This window comes from Tachypleus tridentatus, chromosome 9 (assembly GCF_004210375.1).
Source record: "Tachypleus tridentatus isolate NWPU-2018 chromosome 9, ASM421037v1, whole genome shotgun sequence".
Taxonomy (NCBI): domain Eukaryota; kingdom Metazoa; phylum Arthropoda; class Merostomata; order Xiphosura; family Limulidae; genus Tachypleus; species Tachypleus tridentatus.
Window position 1 is genome coordinate 48,142,945 of NC_134833.1, and position 22,311 is coordinate 48,165,255.

A 22,311-nucleotide genomic window follows, 5' to 3' on the forward strand; every position below is an offset into this window, starting at 1 on the left:
CTGATGTGTGTGCCTCTACCCCTTTATTCCTGTTTGTCAGACGAACTAATAGTTAAAAACAAACTACTAATTAATATGTGTAATAATTAAATAATATTTCTTACTTATTAAATACAGAAGCTTAGCTATAAACATTTTTTAAAGAATAATAATTTGGAAAATTGTCATTTTCAATCAAAGTAGTTCATAAAGAACGAATTTGGCAAAATTTAAATAATAAGCTGTGGAAAGAAGAAATTTAAAGGAATGATATTTATGGTATAAATCAATTCTTGGCAAAAGCACATTTTTTTCTATTTACGTATTGAAACGTGCTCTTCTATAAAAATGAAATTACAACCTCAATTCTCGAGTTGTTGAAAGCGGATTAAGCGTCAACAGACAATTCTACTTTGTTTTCATTGGTTTGTGTTTTGAAGTTAAATGCCAAATAAAGAAAAACAGTCTTCTCCAATGGTTCATCTGTAAATCTATGGACTTATAACGTTGAAAATAAGATTTTAATACATGTGGTAGTAAAGCACAGTTAGCCCATTGTGTAATTTGCGCTCACCAGCAATCAATAAATCAAACACACTAAATGAATACAATGTAGTTCTACCACAGCATGAGACTTTAAACTTTGAAATATCTACTAAAACCCAATCTGTAATATTATATCTGTTTTAATTAATGCAGGATTTTTTTTTATATCAGAAACTTTTTTGCAACCGTAGATTTATGGATATTAGAAGTTCAATTTAGACTTTTGTGATAAAAGTTATGTTAAAAGCTTTAATTTTTTGTTTTCTACACACAAGGAAGTTACATAATGACATATCTTCATTAGTCGTGAAAAGTATATTAACTTAAATAAGATAATAATCCTATTGAAAATGTTCATGTACGTACAGACATAAAAAATGGCAAAGGATAAAAGATTTGTTCAAAGAGATATTATAAACTAGTTATTAAGCATCTATAATAGTGAAAATCTTTTGAATTCATCGCAATTGATTCATTGAAGACGTATTCTAAGTATTAGATATTGCGATTTCACGAGCTCTTAGTGATAATGATGAGTTTATTATCCCACAGATATTAATAAAATTGTAGTTGTTATGTTGAAACTACTTTTAAAATAATTACACCAACACTCGTTAAGTCCTGTTAAGACGTAGTGTGTTTATATAAAGGCTCTTATAAATCTTTTTTATGTGTATTCTTTTCCACTGATATACATTATTTACAACTTATCTTTCTACGATTAGTAATACTCTATCTTGCCTTAAGAAGAGTTATTTCGCTCAATTAAATTAAATCTAAATTACCTTCTGCAAAATAAACTCACTAAAACCCAAGTACTTTTATCCATCTTATAAGACATGGTGCACCTAATTTCTTCAATATATTTGATTAGTTGTGAATGACGAAGATTTCATTAGTAACTTTGAAACGAAATTTAAATAATTAATGCAGGGTGATCATACTCAATAAAACTTTTCAGCTTTGTCAAGAGATGCTGCAGAGAAAACACATTAAATATTCAAGAATATACAGTAATTAGTTTAAACTTCTTACTTTTATTCAATATCTAACTATTCAGTAAGGAAGCATATTATCCTAATATAACAACAGGTAAGCAAACAACGAAATATAAGCATACCGAAAATAGTGGAACACACTATATGTTTCAACTTTTACATGTATGATCAGTACTAGAGATTACAGTGTTTACATATCATTACAAAAGCAAAAGACACTAGGATTAAAGGTCATTATCACGGTTTAATGAAAGATGATTGTTTTTATGATTTCTATAGTCTTAAACAGCCTCGTTTTATATTTTTAGTTTTTGGTTGGTGAAGGAGAATAGTTTCATACAAAAGTATTTTGTGATCTGTTCATTTAGATGTTATGTTAAAGCAGATATATGGTATTCACCTCTACGTATGTTACCTTGATTTTCTTTGCGTATTATTTCAAAAGAACGTGACATTTGTCCTGTGTATTTCTCTCCATATTAATATTGAATACTGTACATGTCTTGTTTTTATTCTCTCATTATGTATTCTTTCGAGGTTAGATTGTAAGATGCTGATTCAGTGTGAAATTTTGAATACCTCTTTTAAATCAGTGTTCAAATTATTAAAAAAGGTTATTACCACCAGCATATATATATATACACAAAACTCCATTCTGTTATACATAAAATCTAATTACTACCTGTCACAGAATATGTCCTCCTACTTCATATGCAAAAATCGTACCATTTAATTTATGCCGACAAAAAACTCTTATTTAGTGAATTAAAGTACTTTAGGAACATAACAATAACTAGAAGTTTTAACTGTAGTAACATTAGTTTAACGTTTTACCTATCAACGACACAAACAGAACAAATGTATTTTATTTACTTTTGTACCAGAAATTGTTAATGAATATAATAGCCTTTTTACATAATTTGAACATTGATTTAAAAGAGGTATTATATTCATTAGCAATTTCTGGTACAAAAGTATTGGGTTGAGGAATAATTCCTGAGCGTTTTTTCAAGTTAAACAAATATATTCATAAATGAAACGCTTTCGCAAAATATTTCATGTCATTTGGTAGATAATTTTTTGCTCTAATAGATGGTGTGTTTGATTTTCATATGTCTTTAACTTTTGCTTTCATTTTCAGTTCATTAAATGGAATGTCAAGTGGACAAAATCGAGTATTTTCGACACCATCTGCTTTTCGCATTTAATTTCTTGCAATTTCGTTTAAAACAATGCATACTATATACCTAGGTATTACATGAAATAAAGTATCATAATAAATGTTTTGGGTGTAATGTGTTCATGCATTGAAGTATTGTATAGTCTTGCATGTAATGCTTGAATGAAATTATTTAAAAACGCTCACGAATTATTCTTCAACCTAATAAATAAAATACATTTGTTGTGTTTGTGTCGTTGATAGGTAAAACGTTAAACTAATGTTACTACGGTTAAACCTTCTAGCTATTGTTATGTTCCTAAAGTACTTTAATTAACTAAATAAGTGTTTTTTGTTGTCCCAAAATTATATAGCACGATTTTTGCAGATGAAGTAGGAGGACATATTCTGTGACAGGTAGTAATTAGATTTTATGTATAACAGAATGGAGTTTTGTGTATATATATATATATATATATATATGCTGGTGGTACCTTTGTTATGTTATTATTTTACACTTATATATAAAAAGGGAAGAGAATTATTTCATGTGTAAAAAATATGACATTGGTTAATAATGTGGTTAAGAATTCAATGAAATTGAGTAACATCTCTTTCTCATGTTGCTATATACTGAAACTATCATGTACGTATCTTAACTAGACTTAAAATTTTATGTTTCCAAACAATTATTTTTCCAAAATGGACATGTAGAGGTCACTAAGTAGAGGGGTAAGGTGGGATCTCACTTCTAACGATAAATAAACCTTGTATTGTTCGGTACTAATCATACCTGAGGAAAACAGACAAATGTTTTGTCGGAATATGTAATATGTTCCACCATCAATAAAACTTTTCTTTATGCTTACAAATCGTTTTTTGTCTACCTATTATCAAACTGTGTAATTAGGCTAATTGAATCATTCAACTGTGTTTACATATATATTTTTCTTTACAAGTGGGTTTTCTCGACATCACTGTGTTTAGATATGCATGTCAGTCGAATACAATTATGTAGGTATCAGTTACTCCAGAAACATGAGAAATATCAAAACTATTAAACTATTTCCGTTCTCAGTGCAAGCCAAATTAAAGAAACAATTATTGAGTTTTAGTTTGGAAATAATCTGACGTAATTTTGTTGTTGGCTCTAGTGTGCAAAAAGAGTCAGATCACAATATTTGTTATTAAAGATTATACGGGTACTGAACATGTATGTTTATTGTGATAGTTCTATTGAAACGTGCGACAAGTAGTTAAAATATTAAATATTGCTGAGGGATCATAGTTGATGCTTTTGTATTCGTTTGTTTGTGAATTTCACACAAAGCTACACGAGGGCTATCTGTGCTAGCCGTCCTTAATTTAACAGTGTAAGGCTAGAGGGAAGGCAGCTAGTCATCACCACCCATCGCCAACTCTTGGGCTACTCTTTTACCAACTAATTGTGGGAGTGACCGTCATATTATAACTCTCCCACGGCTGAAAGGGCGAGCATGTTTGGTGTGATGGGGATTCGAACCCGCAAACCTCAGAATACGAGTCGAACTTCCTAACCACCTGGCTATGCTGGGCCCGATAATTTTGTGTGTATATATATATATATATGTATATATCAATGCACAAATCTTCTGGGTTTATATATACATGTGTATACCTCTGGTCTTTTTAAATGTCCAACTGTATATTTTTAATAAAAATAGATATGTAAATGCATGTTCAGAAGCTTTTCCAAAACATTGCATTAGTGGGAATATTTTTAATGGTCCTGCTAGATAGTGTATAAGCACTTTAGTACGCTTAAAAGTCCAACGTACAATATTTGATTAAACTTTTCCAGTTCATATTATATACGTTCTAGCCTTAAGTGTGGCATATTTGTGAAGAATACGATTCCAGCCTTATGGAAATTATATGTATTATTTGTTCCTTTTCACCCTGATAATACACTAGCCACTAAAATGTGTTTGCTAGCCCTTTTGTGCAGTATGTATGTGCAGATAAAATAACACACATACAGGAAGGTCGATTCGCAAAACAACAGTATTCCATCACATTTAATCTATTTCTTGTTTTCTTTACCATCATATTTCCCGTCGGACATAATTAATGGCAACAGAAGAACAGAAACTAAGATTCAGCATGATATTTCCACTCCCCATTTGTACCTGCTTGATCATTTTTGTTCATGATTGTATAAATTATATTAAAATACGTATAACAAAGCCTTATTCTAGACTCGCAGTTTTTAAAAACATAATCTACTATATAACTTAACTTAATTTGTTTAATTTTCAGCTTTCTCGTTATGAAACCACAACCACATACAACAAAACAATACAACTCATCTGTTGGAGTTGTAAATGTAATCAAAATCAACCACATGATATCATCAGTCAGTACACTACAATGTTAGAATCTTACTCACAATGAGGACCTTTATATATGGTAAACATTTGCCAAATATATAGAAAATGCTGTTTATTTTAAATAACTAAAATTCACAAAGTGTTAGTTTTGTTTTTGAATTTCGTGCAAAGCTACACGAGGGCCATGTGCGCTGAAAGTTTGAGATGTAATAGATAAGCAAGAGGGTAATAAATCTTAGCTAATTCTAAATAGTTATATCAAAACAAAGTTATTTAGAATTAAATCACCGAATTACAAGGCATGACCGATTTACTATCATATGTCTTTTTTAATATCAATATTTGTTCAAATTACATTTATATTTAGAAAAGTACATAACTTATACTGGCGAATATGTACTGCAAAACTCCTGCCTACAAAACAAAGTTATAGAAGATTCTCGATTGTAAAAGTCAATTATATATGTACGTGAATTTGATGCATCGTTTATATTGTTGCGTAAACTGAAGTTTCGGGAAACTCCTCATGCCGATAAACATAATCAAAGAGACGCGACAAGAGACAGTATATATTATTGGTCTGTTATAATTGAAGTGCTATAAACCTGTGCCCGGCTGTTACAGCGATGAGTCAACGGATTTACAACGCTAAAATCATGGGTTCGATTACACTCAGTGGACACAGCATACAGTCAGATGTGGCTTTGCGACAAGAAAGCATACGCTATAGCCTCGAAAGGTATTAACTTGCTTAATATAACGCTTATTAATCGTGAACTTCATATATGTGGCCAGGAACATTTAAAGATATCAAGCATTATACACCTTTTAACTTCAGTGGATTCACATTGGATGTTAGTATTTTTACGAAAACATTGCATAACTCCAGCGGTAAAAATTCGTCGTGTGACCGACAAAGAATGAAGAACATAGAGCTAGCTCGCTTTCTGTAAAGTTAATTGTATCCAAATCAACTAAAAAAGATAGAGGACTCAATATTTCAAGTAAGTTTGTAAACCTCTTGTACATAAATTATTAGTTGAAATCTTTATTATTGTAAATTGTGTTATTGTTTGTATATTAAAAATATATATGTACTAGAAAAATTGTTGAATCAATCTTGTTGATTAATATCATAAATTGGAAACACATCAACATTTATTTAACTTCTAAGTCTATATTACAATTTAACTCAGTTTCAGGTTATTCGAAATTGTAAAACATTACGTAAAAATCTGGATGCTTATCTGGGATACATTGTAATACGTAATACACATAACTCAAGTATGTCAATACCTTAATTATCTGCAACTCTTCATGACTTATATTGTTATACAAGGAAGTAAAAAGCACAAATACTAATGTATTTACGAGGAAGTGTATATTTAGTAAGGCCTTAAAACCTGTTGAGTTGAATCACTCACAGATGGCTATATGTGATCAAACGTAATTAACGCGGCTTCGATTATGGAACTAGGCAGTGTGGATTACTGTAGTAAGGGTGAACATCTCTGAAGCAGTGGCATAAAGTACTACAATGTGAAATGGCATTTAGATGTTGCAGGTTTATGTAACTTATATTTGCGTTTGTAATTATATGCATATTAGATGTGTATGAGTTTCAACACAAAACCATTCATAAAACTAAATAAATCTGTCATTCAAATATGACAGATATAAATACCTAAGTAAGAATACTAGAGCTTTATCTGAACGTTGGATAGAGTTATAAAGTTAATTTTAAGGCATTATTTGTAGGAAATTGAGATATCGTTTTCATTCAATGTTTTGGTTTGAAATATTCTACAGGTATTGGATTTTCTAAAAACAGGTACAAGTATCAGAAAAATCATTCTGTATTTAGAGGAGAAATAGTTTTACCTATATTTAGCGAGCATTACCTGGCAACATTTCCATTGGATTAAACTTATTTGTAAATAAACAAGGTGTAATCACCTGCAGAAAGTGAGATTCATAAAAGTGCAACTACCAAAACAACTATAAGCTTGGAGTGCCCTTTATTGCTTGATGGTGATGTAATATTCTTGATAGTCAAATTGAAATATTCACCAAGTACCTTGTTTTCTGACCAATTTTTGTGTCTTCGTTAGTACTGCAAAGTCATTCATAATGCATGAAAATGCAGAGTGTGCTGTATATAATGTTAACGTCAAAATATAACACCATTATGCAAGATTTATGCCTCTATGTTGAACTTTTATCTGAAGGAAACAGAGATGGGAGAAATGTTGTTGTCATTAAGTTCCAACAGATTGAGGTCATTTTCTGAGAACCATTCAGTCTGATGTTGACTTTTTTCTTACTGTATCTGAATTATTTTGCTCCAACAATCAGATGGTATTGGAGGAAATCTGGTAGAGTTAAAAGATAGCTCATTTTTGATATCCAAGATAAACTGGAGGCAACTAGATTAGGTCAAGTTCGCGATCCGAAGATGCTCGCATTAATCAGTCAGGTAGTAAGGATCGCGTTGTATGGTAAGTTGAGCATGAGCTAATGTAAACCTGTATAAATAAATCTAGATTGTTTTTTTTTTTTTATTTTAGCTTCAAGGAAACTTTCAGGTGAAATGTTGTTTCTAGACCCGGGCTATCGCAGCTTTAACCTCTGCACTTAACAAGGTTTGTTTTATTAATTGGAACTATTTTTGATCAATTACTTTGAATCCTGACATTTCCTATAAAATTTAAATAATTTCTGGCTATCTTGATCTTTCAGCTTGCCAATTGATGTAACTTACTCTTGTTACTAAACTTTAACTCGTGAGTTCTGATAAACCATCGATGATATTTTTTGATTATTGTGATACAACACTGTCTTACATACCTGGGAATGATATTATGTTTATATACTTATAGCCAGTTGATGAGAACACGCTAATGTGTGTGTTGTGTGTGTCTTCATATTAGCAAAGCCACATCGGGCTATCTGATCTGTCTACCGAGGGAAATTAAACCCTGATTTTAGAATTGTAAGTTCGAAGACTTACCGCTGTCCCAGCGGGGGACACGCATTAATGAATGATGTGTTTTACATGCAGACTCTGGAGACAGCCTTCTAGTCTCTAAAATATCTCACAACACCATTAGCCACCTCACTTCTCAGAGTAGCAATCAAAGAACAGGTAGTATGGGTTCAACTGAATCCATGACAAAGTGAGTCAGCTGTTACCATAGAAACCCTAATGCTGGACCCTGAAGCTGGCAGAGAATACAGACTTTCAAGAGTAAAGTAAATGTAAAATCATGTGCCCCATTGGAGAGATGTTTGCTTGTAAAACTAACAAGTGTGGTATGCGTTAACATTCTCTGGACAGATCACCTATTAACCTGACCAACCTCAAAATGCCGAAATATGGCTAAACAGTGAGAATATTGACAGATTTGGCTTGAAGAATACATCAACATCAGAGGAAGTTCATCAAGTGGCAGCTGCTTCTATGACGTTTTTTTTAGTTCCAGTTTTGGTAGCAGCCAGAACAATGATGATGATTATAAAAATCACTACACTCATGCGTTTGATGGTGGCCTTCTCTATGATGGCTCTGGAAGAAAGGGCTAAGAAAGTCGAGATGTCCATAAAACTTTTGACATAGATAAAAAGGATACTCGTGTTAAAACGGTGCTTTTTAAAGTGCCACTAATTGGCACACAACTTGATGGAAGCTTAAGTTATAAAGCTTTCATCTTTATATGAAATGTAAAGGAATTACATAGAAACTTATTTCTATGTAATAAATAGAAATTTATTAAATTTCTAATAAATCTAATAAATTTCTAATCTAATCATATGTGTTCATATGATCATGAACACATGAATCATAGCCACTGATGATTAATTACACATCAATTATGAAACTAATTGGACCACACAGCTTGATGGAAGCTTAAGCGCTCGATAGTTTCGAGGAAGTCAGTTTTTTAATTAAATCCTTGAAATATATTGATTTAGAACCAAATGTGTTGTTTTTATTAGAACCTGGTGCATACTGAAATGCTATTTTGAGACCAAGAAAAATTATTAACCAGACCACTACAGTGTACTATAAACTTTTAGCTGCATTGGACTCTTTAGATGAATAACTAACATCTCACCTTAACCGTATATATGTAAATGTAGTGAATTTTATACATTTAGTATGGGTATTTATTAAAGGAATTTTTTTATTTGTTGTTGTACAGTATTTATGTGTTTAGGTTTAATTGTATTTTTCAAAGTGTTTATTTACCTACTTTCTTAAAGAGTCATATAGAGTTTGATTTTGCTTTATTTTGAATGTTATTTTAAAGTGCAACACACATGAATAATCAGTGTAACTGTATTTCTATCTTCATTGAAAGTTATTATAACTGTTGTGTTGGTGAAGGGTATTCTTGTTTTAAATGACAATGGCGAAGGGTATTTCATGTTTTACTTTGTTTAAGTGTTTTCAGTTTTCATGGTCCTTATGAATGACGTGGTTAGTATAGTTTTGTTTGTTTATAATTAAGCACAAAACTAAACAATGGGCTATCTGTGTTCTGCCCATCACGGGAAGTTGAAAACCAGTTTCTTACCTTGTAAGTCCGCAGACATACCGCTGTGCCACGGGGGGTATAGAAATTTATTTGTCAAAGGATGCATTTAATGTATTTTTATATGTTAAAGATTATTTTCAATGATATTTTTCTTTTAGGTATGCATAATTTATTAGACTACACCCTTCTAAATGCAGTAAATAAGCTGTGCAAGATATAGGTTCACTTTTGGTAAAGATGGAAGGTGATGTAGAGAAATAAAAACCTATATTTCTTGCTATATGTCCGTGAATGGAACCATAGATTTTAGATTCCATTTTACTAAGAACATATATAACGGATAATGTTTATGATACTTATAAAATAGAATGAAATAGCAATAGTTATCAACTTTTCAGTTGTTTCTAGAAAACTAAACCAATAAACAACTGAAAAGTTGTTTTTGGAAAAAGTGATTTAACTAATAAACAATATGTTTGCGTATACAACTGTTATAACTGTTGATGTAGTGTTTAAAATATGTTGTGATAAATGTGTAAAATTAACAGGTGTTCGGAGCGTTTGTAATCAAGCATAAACTTCGATTAATGTTTTGAGAATAATCTCACTTGACAGAATATTTAATGTTCTAGATAAAGAATACATAAATACATCACGAACTCTTTTAGTTTCAACACTACTTTAGAATCATTGTTGCTTTAAAATTTTACGCTAAGAGTTAAGAGCTTGGCGTACCCTCTAATATGAAGAATGCACATGATTTCATATATATATATATGCATGTATTAGCCACAATATCCAGTTCTTCATTTCGTACTTAGCTTTGTTCATGTCAAAGAGCATACTGTTTGTGGTTACGTTATCAACTACCTAATAACTATGTGATTCTCAAACAATATGTTTTCGGACGATAATAAGATGAATTTGTAGCAATGCATATGTTTATTCGCAATATTTTTTGATATGTCCATTTGTTATATGCATTTCTCTGCAAAAGCCACTTATAAATTTTCTTGTCACCTTTTGAAGTCGTTGAGTCACTAATGAAACGGCCGTTGGAATGAATAATGATGATCTTTTGTCATACTATAACACAAAGGCTTTATAAATCTCTCGAAATTACGAATAACTAACCATAAGCACGCGATAAGTTTCAGGTCGCCTATTTCTAAGAAGATAAAAGAGATACAGTCATTTGTAAATCATTTAGGGTTGTACACAAGTATTTGATTTTAAGCCTTTTAATTATAGAACTTTATCCTAATTTCACACTGAAATATTAAGTATTTCTCCGCTAATAGCACCATGTGGTTAGTCACAGTATTTTCGACTGTTTCGAAGAAAACATAAAGATTGAAATAATGGAATGCAAGAGAGCCGTCCTCACATCAATTAATCATCCTCAACCTTTATAAAAAATCCATCATTAATATAATAACCAGCTATATTCTTAATCACTCTTTCTAGTACTGGTGTTTGAAGGCTTTTGTCATCTGTGTATTTGTTAGGCCTAATAGCACTGCACTATAATTTTATACATGTAATAGATACATTGGAGCTTTAATTTATATATTTCGTATTTAGTGAAAGATGAAATAATTTATTTATTCATGCATTTTTAAACTAGACAAAAAACTACTATCATTTTAGATTCTTGGTTTGCTTCAAAATAGATAGTGACTTTGTAGTAATATTTTTCTGTGCTACAATGTAATTATCATTTGTTTATAGTTATAGTTAAATATCCTAAACTAACCGTAATAATAATTAATCAAATTTTTATTAGATTTTGTAAAATAAAATTAATATATAACAACAAAATGGTAATATAAACACACACACATTTTAGTACAAAATATTTTATAATGCTAATTATTCATATTTTATAAACAGCGTTTTTTTTTGTCACAATGAACTACGTTTTTCGCAATTTAAATTATTTTCTCCTGACTTTACTGATGAAACGTTCGTTTTTTATGTCACTAAAAGTAAGATTTAAAACTTGTGAATGAACATTTTTCGTAAATTGATGATCTATGAAAATATACCAGTCAAACTATCAAACATCGAAGAAACGTTATGATAACCACAAAATAAGCAAAGAAGAAAAAAGATAGTTTAGATACACCTATCCAGGTTAAAAAAGAACAGATAAATATATTGTTTCATTTGAGGGTAAACACTGAACTTACAAAACAGATAAATAAACAGTTCACGTGTACAATTTCAATTAAGTTTAGAAACTATATTTTCATTTGCTGTTTTACAAAATGTTCTTAACTACCTCTTTATCGTTGATAAACCATTTTAGAACGGCGGCTGGTTTAGAGGGTGCTGCGACGCAAGTTACGTTAACAACGTCTCCTGGACTGTAACCATCTTCAATTCCGTCCATTACTGGGTCCTCCTTCGGAAGCTCTGCATTGAAAAGGATTAAAAACAAAAAACGTGGAAGTCTATTTTTCACCAGCTTTTAAAAATATTATAATACTTCAATTTTTTTTTTAATGATATTCATGGAATATCTCTTTGTTAACACACAAAAGTACATTTATTTTTGCAATACGTAAAGAGCTAAGCAACATGACAAAATATTCCTGTGTCAGTAAACAAGTGTGTGTGTGTGTTTTCTTATAGCAAAGCCACATAGGGCTTTCTGCTCAGCCCACCGAGGGGAATCGAACTCCTGATTTTAGCGTTGTAAATCCGGAGACATACCGCTGTACTAGCGGGGGGCCAGTAAACAAGTAAAGCTTTCAAATTCAGCGTCTAACTGTATGGTGCAATACTGTCCATTGTTGGAAAAATCTAGCTTTATTAATGATTTTTAATTGTATGTATATAGTACTATGTGGTTACCCTAGACCTGAATAATTTGTTTTGCTAATTTTTGCACCCGCTTCTATGTTTCGTGCTGTTAAGTCGTTGTTACAAACTGATATTTATGACAATAACTAGTATTTAGCTTGTCAAAAATGGCGAGACAAGTACGACCACTCTCACCCCATAGTATACTCTAATCTCAAATTTCATTGCTAACTGAAATAAATACATTTTGAGAAGTGAAACTTAACCAACGAAGGCAGAAAAATGTAGTAGAGGTATTCAAATGTCGGTAAGTTTCTTTATGAATCAATCAAAATTAAGATCATTCATAAAATGCATTGGTGACTTTTCTATAGAATAATTCTTAGCACAAATCAGTTAAATTACAACTTCTAATACATAGAAAAGGCAGTGTATTTTGGTAACACTACGTTCCAACAATGGCTTTCATATCATGTCGTTTAGCAAAGAAAGTAATGTTGTTAGTTTACGTACTGAAAGTCTAAGATGAAGTCTATAGACAACGAAACTCTAAAAAAAATATTTGTTTACAAGCTGGAGTACCAGTCTCACGGACGGAAAGTAATTATGTTTATTATTAACAAAAGTTATCTCAGGGCGTGAAAAACGCCCATAAAAGTTGCAAAACACAAAATGTGAAAACGCAACTTTGTATTCATCTCTCCATGGACTCAGTGAACCTCCATACCAAATTTGGTAAAGACGTATTTAAGGAAAAGGTAGGTAGTGGGAAAAAAACTTTAATAAAAATTGCAAAATTAAAAAATTATACGTACCCAAACATGGACCAAATAAGCCTCCATACCAATTTTGGTGAAAATCTATCTACATTATGCAAAGTAGTTTCATACATATAAAATAGACAGTGCTATTATATTTATATAGATTTCTTAGTTTAGAGTTTCCGTTGATTATAGAAGTTTTTAATTAAATCGTTAGTGATATAACATGAAATAACTCAGAACTGATTTAATTTTGAAACTGAATCGATATTTTTATTTTCATGACAAATTTTATTCATTTGGCTCTCAGCTAGGTGATCCCAAACTGCCTTTATCTTAGGCTTATTATACCAACACCCACTATACTTATAAGGTTCACGGAACCTTTGCACCTCCTTCACTGAAACTGTAATGGGAAAACAGTAATAGAACTATTGTACCTGGGTAAATGCATTTTATGTCTCCTCCTGTCTTGAAATATTAAGATAAATTAAGGGTGATGTAACGCGATATACCCTGGCTTTTACATAGGTTAAATAACTTTAACATTTGCACAAAGTTTGTTGTTAAATTGGTGGATGATTTAAAACTCATTTTTTTATTTAAAATGAAGAAATAGGATACAATTCAACAGATATTTACCACTTTTCTATTGATATAATTATGTATTGTGTTTTTAAATTATTGTAAAATATAAAAACAGATCATCAGAAACAAGTAGTTAAATCCTTGAAAAGTGATTTGTTACAAATACAAATTATTGTGGTATATTATGCTTTATGTTAGAAAAAGCTCCTCCTCCCCTTTCTGGATTACTAAGTTTAAACTAAGAAGGTTTACAACTTTAAAATTCTAGTTTTGATAACGGTGAACATAGCATAAGTCGCCTATTTCGTGTTTATATTCTCAGAAAAAAAAAACAACTTATAATGAGGAAACATTATCTATTGATCGGACGTTTGTACACTATTACATCACCGTAAGACTGTTAACATTTTCTGGGATTTCGACCGACGAGACTTTCCAACAATACTAAATATTTTCAGGTTAACTGAAAATTCAGCATACAAATTCTCGGTCGAAAGAACATAAAATAGAATTTCAACTCAGATGTTGTGTATTGCGACCCCAAACGACTTGGTGGGCTCTGGTATTGAGGAAAAATCCGCATCAGCAACTGTTTGCAATTGAGTTATTGTGTTATTCTTACTGGTAAACCTGTAACTTAGAGCCAGAAAAAAAGATTATCAGTCGTAATTTCAAAATAATAAAAAGCACACTACTAATAGTAATGATATTTATTTCATATAATCTCGATCGAAAAGTAGTCTAAATTTTACGATATTGTGGGGTTTATAATATCATATAATGAGACAACAAGGCTGTACAAGATATAATTCCTAAACTAATAAAGCATAAATTTTTGCAGACTAATGAAAGCTGTGACATAGTGCAATATGAGAAAAAAATAGTTGATGGATTTTACTGACCAATAGCAATGTATGGTGTTTAAACTTTTCCTTCTCATCGATGGTGACAAACATTTGATTTAAGTATGAAGCTCGTAGGGCTGAATGGACTATATATGACCAACAGTCTTGATGTATTAGGGAAAGGTCACCACTTTTACGACAGCATGTGTGATAGCTCATCATGTTTAAGCAAAAGCTTTGAAATCAAAACACTAAACTCTTAACTATATTTAATTGGTAAGAAAAGTCCATATTTAGGTAAATAAGAGTTAAATATTGAAAAGTACCTCTAGTCACATTGTTGAATTCCTTCAAACTTGTTGTTCAAGGGTTTACTTCAAACTATTTTTTATGTTTCATGATTATCACACCATGTCATGTTTTAAATCCATATTTTGGATGTGCAAAAAGTTTGGATACACATTCAAGGGCAAATGATATTTTTTCCGAGTGTCGTTGTGTTTCATTGTTTATATTTTGAGCTTTTAAACTCTTTAGTGTGATCTACATAAAGCACCGCTGGAATTCCCATTTCACATGATACAAAATTACATCAGAAACAATGTATGTAATTATGTTGTAATTATTAACACCCTAGGGCAAACATAAAAAACATTTAATCATAATGTTGTTCTAGAACTAGTCATTAATTATCTGTATAAATCAACACCAAATTTTGTACATATAAACGAAGAGTTTCCAAGAAAGACGTTTACGAAATGAGTTTAAAAATATGCTTTATAGAAAGGACTAACCAGAAAAAAAAACCACTCTCATTGTTTAATCTTGTATACGCATATCAACATTATGTTTGTGCTGTCTTACATCACCTGAATTAGTGAGACCAAACATGATGAATGTTGTTCAGGTACCATGGAAATGTGTCCTAATTGGTTTGTTTTAGAATAGGGATATATTTATTCTGGGTGTAGAAAATAATTTGAGTTCTTTTTCAGATAAGGTGTACTCGACGACCGAATCAAAAGTGAACTCAAAAAGAAAAGTTTCAAGGCGTAAGAAATAAACAAATTAAGAATTTGATTTTGAATCCCCTGTGCTCTCTTTGGAATACCAATGTGCTAACAGTGTCACATATCTATTTGATGTTAATTATTTGTGTACTTCTTTGTCCACGAAATAACTCTACAGTGGCCCGGTAATGTGTTTTTTTTTTTATACGATTCAACCCTCCTAAAAATACCCTTGAAAGGCCATCTAGGTATTATGGAGGTACCAGAAGTAGGTTTTAAGGGTTGTTACACTAGTGTATGGTATCGGAGGTTTATTTTTGCCTCTTGTTTAGATTCTAAGGTGCCATTTTTGAAACTGTGTTCTTGCCTATATTAAGAATTTAATGAAATCAAACCTAATACACTTTCTCAGGAACCCCTGTCAGACGTCCTATCCTAGTTGCGGCTACAGATCTCTTGGAGTACCTATAAAAGTAATCGGGGATAATGGATCAGATTTAGTGATACAATTGAATCTCTTTGAATTATGAGGAAGCCTTTGAACTACAGAGAGGAGTGCGAGTTTTTTACGTTAATTCAGTAAACTTGAACTGCATTTTTTTGTTTCTTTGCCGAATTCAGACTTTTATTTAATGTAGCAGTAACAGTAATATTTTAAACATGAAAACTTATATTATTACGTTCATGTGATACTGCAATTGTTTCTTGGCATTAACCGAATATAAACGTTGCAACTATTACTTTATATTCTCTCATTATTTTACGATATTATTATTGCAATCACCTTTAAGAAAAATATACAACATTTGCTGTTTAGCAAACATAAAATGTGTTTTCTGACCCAAGTTATTAGTGTATTGAATAAATTATATATTACATTTACTGCAATGTATTCCATATATTTAACATTATATTTTTGTTTTGAAATAGAATACATGAATATGCCATTTTCTTACGTCTGCTATTTGTTCACCGATATTTTGTAAATATTACGCCAGAATTATAAACTCCTCATGCATAGTTTTGTATGCATGTAGTTTTGTAAACTGTCTTGTTTATTTAAAACTCCGCATTTTACGAGATTCAACCATTCATTCTTATTGTGTCACTAGGATTCTATTTAGACAATGAGTAATGTGTTTTAGTAAATTTTTAGAAGCATTTAATGCATAAACGAGCAATGAATTTTGGAGTATTTTAGAACAATAACAATAACAAAAAAGTCATGCTGCAAGCATTAGTCTGTGAGTATCCCCTTATTACTGTCTCTAGGCCGGACATAGCCAGGTAGCAAGGGCATTTGACTCGTAATCTGAGGGTCGGAAGTTTGAATCTCCGTCGCACCAAACATGCTCGCTCTTTCAGCCGTCGGGATGCTATAATGTGATAGTGAACCCAACTATTCGTTGGTAAAAGAGTAGCCCAAGAGTTGGCGGTGGGTGATGATGACGAGTTGTCTTCCCTCTAGTCTTACACAACTACATTAGAGACGGCTAGCGCAGATAGCTTTTGTGTGGCTTTTCACGAAATTCATAAAGCAAATGGAAACATACCACCGTCTCTTCTCTTCTCGATAGTGTAGTTTTTCTAGCTTCAATTCTCCTAAACATTCCTATAGTCCGCGACCGAACGTGCCTAGTGGTTAACTTAACAGACTTTCATTAAGAGTGTCCACGGTTCAGTAGTAGAATAGGCCACTGAACACGTCCACGTCCTACACTTTCAGAATATAAAAAAATAACTCTCAATTTAATTATTTTAGAGAAGGGTGGTCTTGTAGATGACGGGTGTTGCTGACTGCATTTTACTGGCATTTTAAAACAAAGAATAGCTATATATGAGCCTCATGTTATTTGACTGTGTCGTTAAACCTTTAAAGTGAAGTTCAATTTGATAATACCAAACGCCTTACATTCTACACTTCATTATTTAAATTTTGTATAATGCATTTTTCTATGCACCCTTATTTTATAAACTTCAGTGTATTTATTGCTTTGGGTTTTAATTTAAATATTAGCAGAAATGTGTCCTATCTGCATCTAGATCTAAAGTGGTCTAGCGTAATTAAATTGTGAATCTTAAGGTTCATGGTTTGCAACCCACAGCTCAAAAAATGCGCTCCACACCTGAAACTGTGAGTGTGCCATAAGAGTAACGGTTGAATTCCGCTAATGTAAATAGTCTAAACTTTGACCAAGAGTGCTAGAGTGCTGTTCACTAGCTGTCTTTCCTATAATTAATTTGTTCAAAATAAGTGAAAGTAGCCATAGATAGTTCTTTGTATATTTATTATTTCTTCTTTACAAAGATGTTTACATTTATATATAATTTTGGAAAATAAATGAACAGCTATAAGGTAAAAAGGAAAACACCACAGAGTGATAAATTAATTAAAGAAAGCACTACAGAAGTTGAAGCTTTTGTTTTACATTTATGGTAAGTAAATATTCTGATATAGCGGACACACGCATTGAGTAGCTAGCTGCTTCAGGCGATATAGGAAGTGGAAAAATAGAGACTTCCTCAAAGTGGTGTCAGAGGGTGTTTTAATAGGAATAAAGGTATTGTTATAGTTGGACACCAGTGCGCTGGTAAAAGAGGAAGAAGACGATGAGATAAAATGTGGTAAGCACACAGGCAGTTTGTGAGCAAACCACTAAAGATTAACGTAGATCAATAGATATCAGTGTGTCTCAATACCCAATAAGTAATTTATTTCTACATGTAATTACATGTCCTAAAATGTAAAACTATTACTTGAATGAGACAGCTAGTATAGTTTATTGTTGTTGTTTTTTAGTTAATGAATACTTTACATGTGTCACAGGAGTTTCAAAACCATTATTTTAATGATACAACTATTATGAGACATTATTTTACTTATGTAAAATTTGACTATCTACTGTTATTCCTTATGACCAGCGTTCCCACAACTAAAGAAGATTGCCGTATATTTTCGCTTAACATAGACTGGACTAAGTTTTCATGATTGCGACTTAAGGGATAACCATGTTATATAACTTTCACATATTCGTAACTCATTACATTAAAGTTTAACATGTAAATACTAGTATTATGTTGTATGGTAAGAATAACACTACGTTGACTATAATAAACATGATCGAGACATATACACTTTTGACTGGTGGCCTCTGAAGGTATCACTTATTAAGGTATTTAACAGCTAACTCATCAAGCTTTTACATTCAGCAAAAGACCTCGTTGTCAGTGGTGTGTGTCACGAAGTCTGTACAGTTCAGATACTGTAACGTTTCTTCTTATTGAAAATCTGTAGTAAGAAAATATTTGTAAATAAATTATATGAGTCTTATTGTAATGCATTCAGAAATTCCTGTAACTCAAGAAAGTCATCATAAATTTTCGTTTAGCCTGTTTTTAACGTAACTTTTTTGTGACGCTGTAGCTTAAAGGAGAATGTTGTGGTTAATTACTTTATTATTGGAGGAAACTAATGTTACTGAGTATCAAAATGTTTGTCTATATTTTATGGATTTTTTGTGCTTAGTCAGAGAGTTTTGGCATGATATATTGAGGTTATTTTAAATATGGGTATATAATTTTTTAAAGGAAACTATATTATCAGCTATCAGAGGATTTGTCTATGCTTTATAGACTCCTGTAGTACTCATGGTAGTTATTATTCCAATGAGGATTTATTTAACTCATGCTCTGTTTTTTTATAATACACAAGAACTGGATAGTGTTAAATCTGCTTCTATAGAAACTGTCAAAAATGTCAACATTTTCATTTGGCCCTAAAATAACTATAGATTATGTAATTTTATAAAACATAAATGAATAAAAATTCATCATGTTAATAATACTGCCGTTACTACGTCAATACCTAATTTCTATAAATACTATAACGTTTGAAAAAAATTATCAATATTTATGTGAGGTTAATCTTATTTTTTTAAGTTACAGGTGGCGTTTTGTGTTGCAATATATCGTATGAATCTGAAATGTATCTGTTTTTATATTTATTATGTTCATTTACTGCAGGAAAATAAAACAGATTGAATCTCATGGTAATGTCATTTACAGCTAAATGACTTATAAACAATTGTGAGCAGAAGAGTTTAACTGGGTAGAAAATTTGCAAGAATTATACACTAACACAAATGTACTAGATTTGTACAAAAGTTAGTTTAATTAAAAGTTAGTAATCTAGTATTCTATAATAAATGCATGTTTCAGTTTGTGTTATTCCTAAATATTAAAGGTTATCCAGTCGTCACTTGCCCAGCTGAACTTGCTCTTTGAATAAATTTGAAGAAACGAATTAAATTCTAAGATGGGCTATAACGTTATTTATTAACATGTCTGCATAATTACATCCTACAAGGTAGACTATCTATAAATCTTGGTAAGTTAAATTATAAACGATAGTAATTTTAGACTACAAATATATAATTTCTAGATCGAAAATAGAAGGTAGTAACTAAAAAACAGAAATATTTTTCTAAATGTTACATGTTATAGATTATCTCCGGCGATTCTACGATTTATAATGTTACATTGGACTATGATAAAAACTAAATTTTGTGTAAGAAAATCATAAAATATTGATTTATAGATGATGATTGACATATTTTATTATCTTTGTATAACTTATAAGTGAATTGAAAGATTACCGTGACATTGTTTCAAAATCTGAATAAATACTTTAAGGTCAAAATCCTGTCGTCAAATATAATTCTACAAACTGAAACTTACAGTTTATTTTGCGTGTATTGCGCAGTGTAAACAAACAGTACTACAGGTGTCATAAATAATTATACTTCACTATAATGTATGTATGTGAATACTTTATTTACGTAGGATGGATTAAAATATCTCTTGATCAAATCGGTATTTGTTTTCTCATATGGTTACACAATATAGTATTTAAATGAAAAAATATATATTCTTACTGAAATGGATAAATAGTAACGTGCATAACATTGAGAACTTGTATGAAAGCTAATATAAATGAGACAATTCAGTATTTTATACATTAAAATGTTTTATAAGTAATATACTTTTAAGTTTTGTTAACAAGAGTTTCAGTATTGTGACGATTGTTAAGTTTGACACAATATGTCTGTCTGGTTTATAGAAACTAAAGCATTAATTGTTTCTATCTCCGGCGAACACGTCACTTGTGTTACTGACACTGCTATTAGTCATCTAGCAATTTTTCTATAATAACTGTGTAGCATAAAAAACGGTAAGAATAGTATTTACTTATGTAGAGTGGTTTATTATAATTTTTCACAATCAAAGTTTATCGAGCTATTAATCTATATACAAATAGTTTCAGTCAGCAAGAAACAAACTCGAGATAAATATTTGTAAAAATATCTAGAGAAAGGTAATATAATTTTCTACAGCAGACAGGCTTAAATATAACGTTGAAACTAAACTTTGGTGAAGCAAATGTACTTATAAAGCTAAACCTAAAATTATCGTACATCATTTACCGATTTAAATGTGTTTTGTTTTGTTTTTACATGGTGAATATATGTTATACAATATATTAATTAAAAGAATGAAAACAAATGTATTAACAATAAGTGTTTCGCCATCTTAAAATGTCAGGATCGCAAAAGATATGTCATGCAAATAAAACAACAATTTAGAAAACAAGATCATGTTTTCCAGTCAGTTTACTGTTGATGAAAAAGTGTGTAAACAACACAGTATTTTATGAGGCTACATCATATACCATTCTAACTTTTCCTTGTCCCGGGTTCTCATTGAATTTCCTTAACGAACTTTTATTTTGCTGAGTCATGTAGGTGATGGCTGGTTATTAGATTACTTGATAGATGTCTAAAAACAACATGTTTAACATTTACCGGCTTTACGTAGATTTTAAATTAATTTTGCTACAATGAACTAGATCTGATCTAAGTTTGCTGTAATGTTATAACTAGCATTGTGTAACTTACACACGGTGAATTTGCTTTTGCCATCAAGAATTAATCATAGATTTCTCACACAGTATGTTATCAAAATGAGCAATACGCGTTAAAAACAAGTCTTCAATAAGAATTATTTTAAGGAGAAGAAATACTATAAATATCTGAAACTACTTTCCATTCTTTTATACGATAAAATCATCTTTATAATAAGTATACACTCTTCATTTTTCACACATAATGTTTGTATTAAGTGATTTAAAAAAAAGTAAATTAATTATGAAATTCATTACTTCGCTAGGTGAGCATATTCTTAACTCAATTAGTATTTAAGATGTTATTTTTGCTAAGGACTATCTCATAAATATATTTAATGTTATTAATGAAAACGTCATATTGGTATAGTTAGGCACAACGGCAAAGACGTATATCTTCTTATCGCCACCTCAGTATATACGATATTAAAACTGACGTAAAATTACTAAAATCTAAAACAGTTTCTGAAGCACTGTAATTTCACAGAGCTGTAATATGAATAACTTATATGTGTGTTTGCTAGTTTATCGAATTTTCTTGCAAAGCTAGACGAGAACTATTTACGCTAGCCCTCCCTAATTTAGCAGCGTAAAAACTAGAGGGCAGGCTACTATTCATCCCCACCCACTGCTAACTCTTGGGCCACTCTTTTACCAACGAGTAGTGGAATTGATTGTGCCATTATATCGCCTCCATGGCTGAAAGGGCGAACATATTTGGTGTGACGAGGATTCGAACCCGTAACTTGTG

The 22,311-nt window shown here is 31.0% G+C and overlaps 1 protein-coding gene across 1 annotated transcript in view; it reads right to left on the bottom strand.

Moving 5' to 3' along the window:
- The window catches only part of LOC143225204 (uncharacterized), a 159,802-nt gene that overhangs the window by 20,967 nt on the left and 116,524 nt on the right, over positions 1-22,311 (bottom strand). Inside the window, exon 4 of the mRNA XM_076454206.1 lies at positions 11,874-12,007. Within this exon, the coding sequence (XP_076310321.1) occupies positions 11,874-12,007 (134 nt within the window). The remainder of the gene's footprint in view (positions 1-11,873; positions 12,008-22,311) is intronic.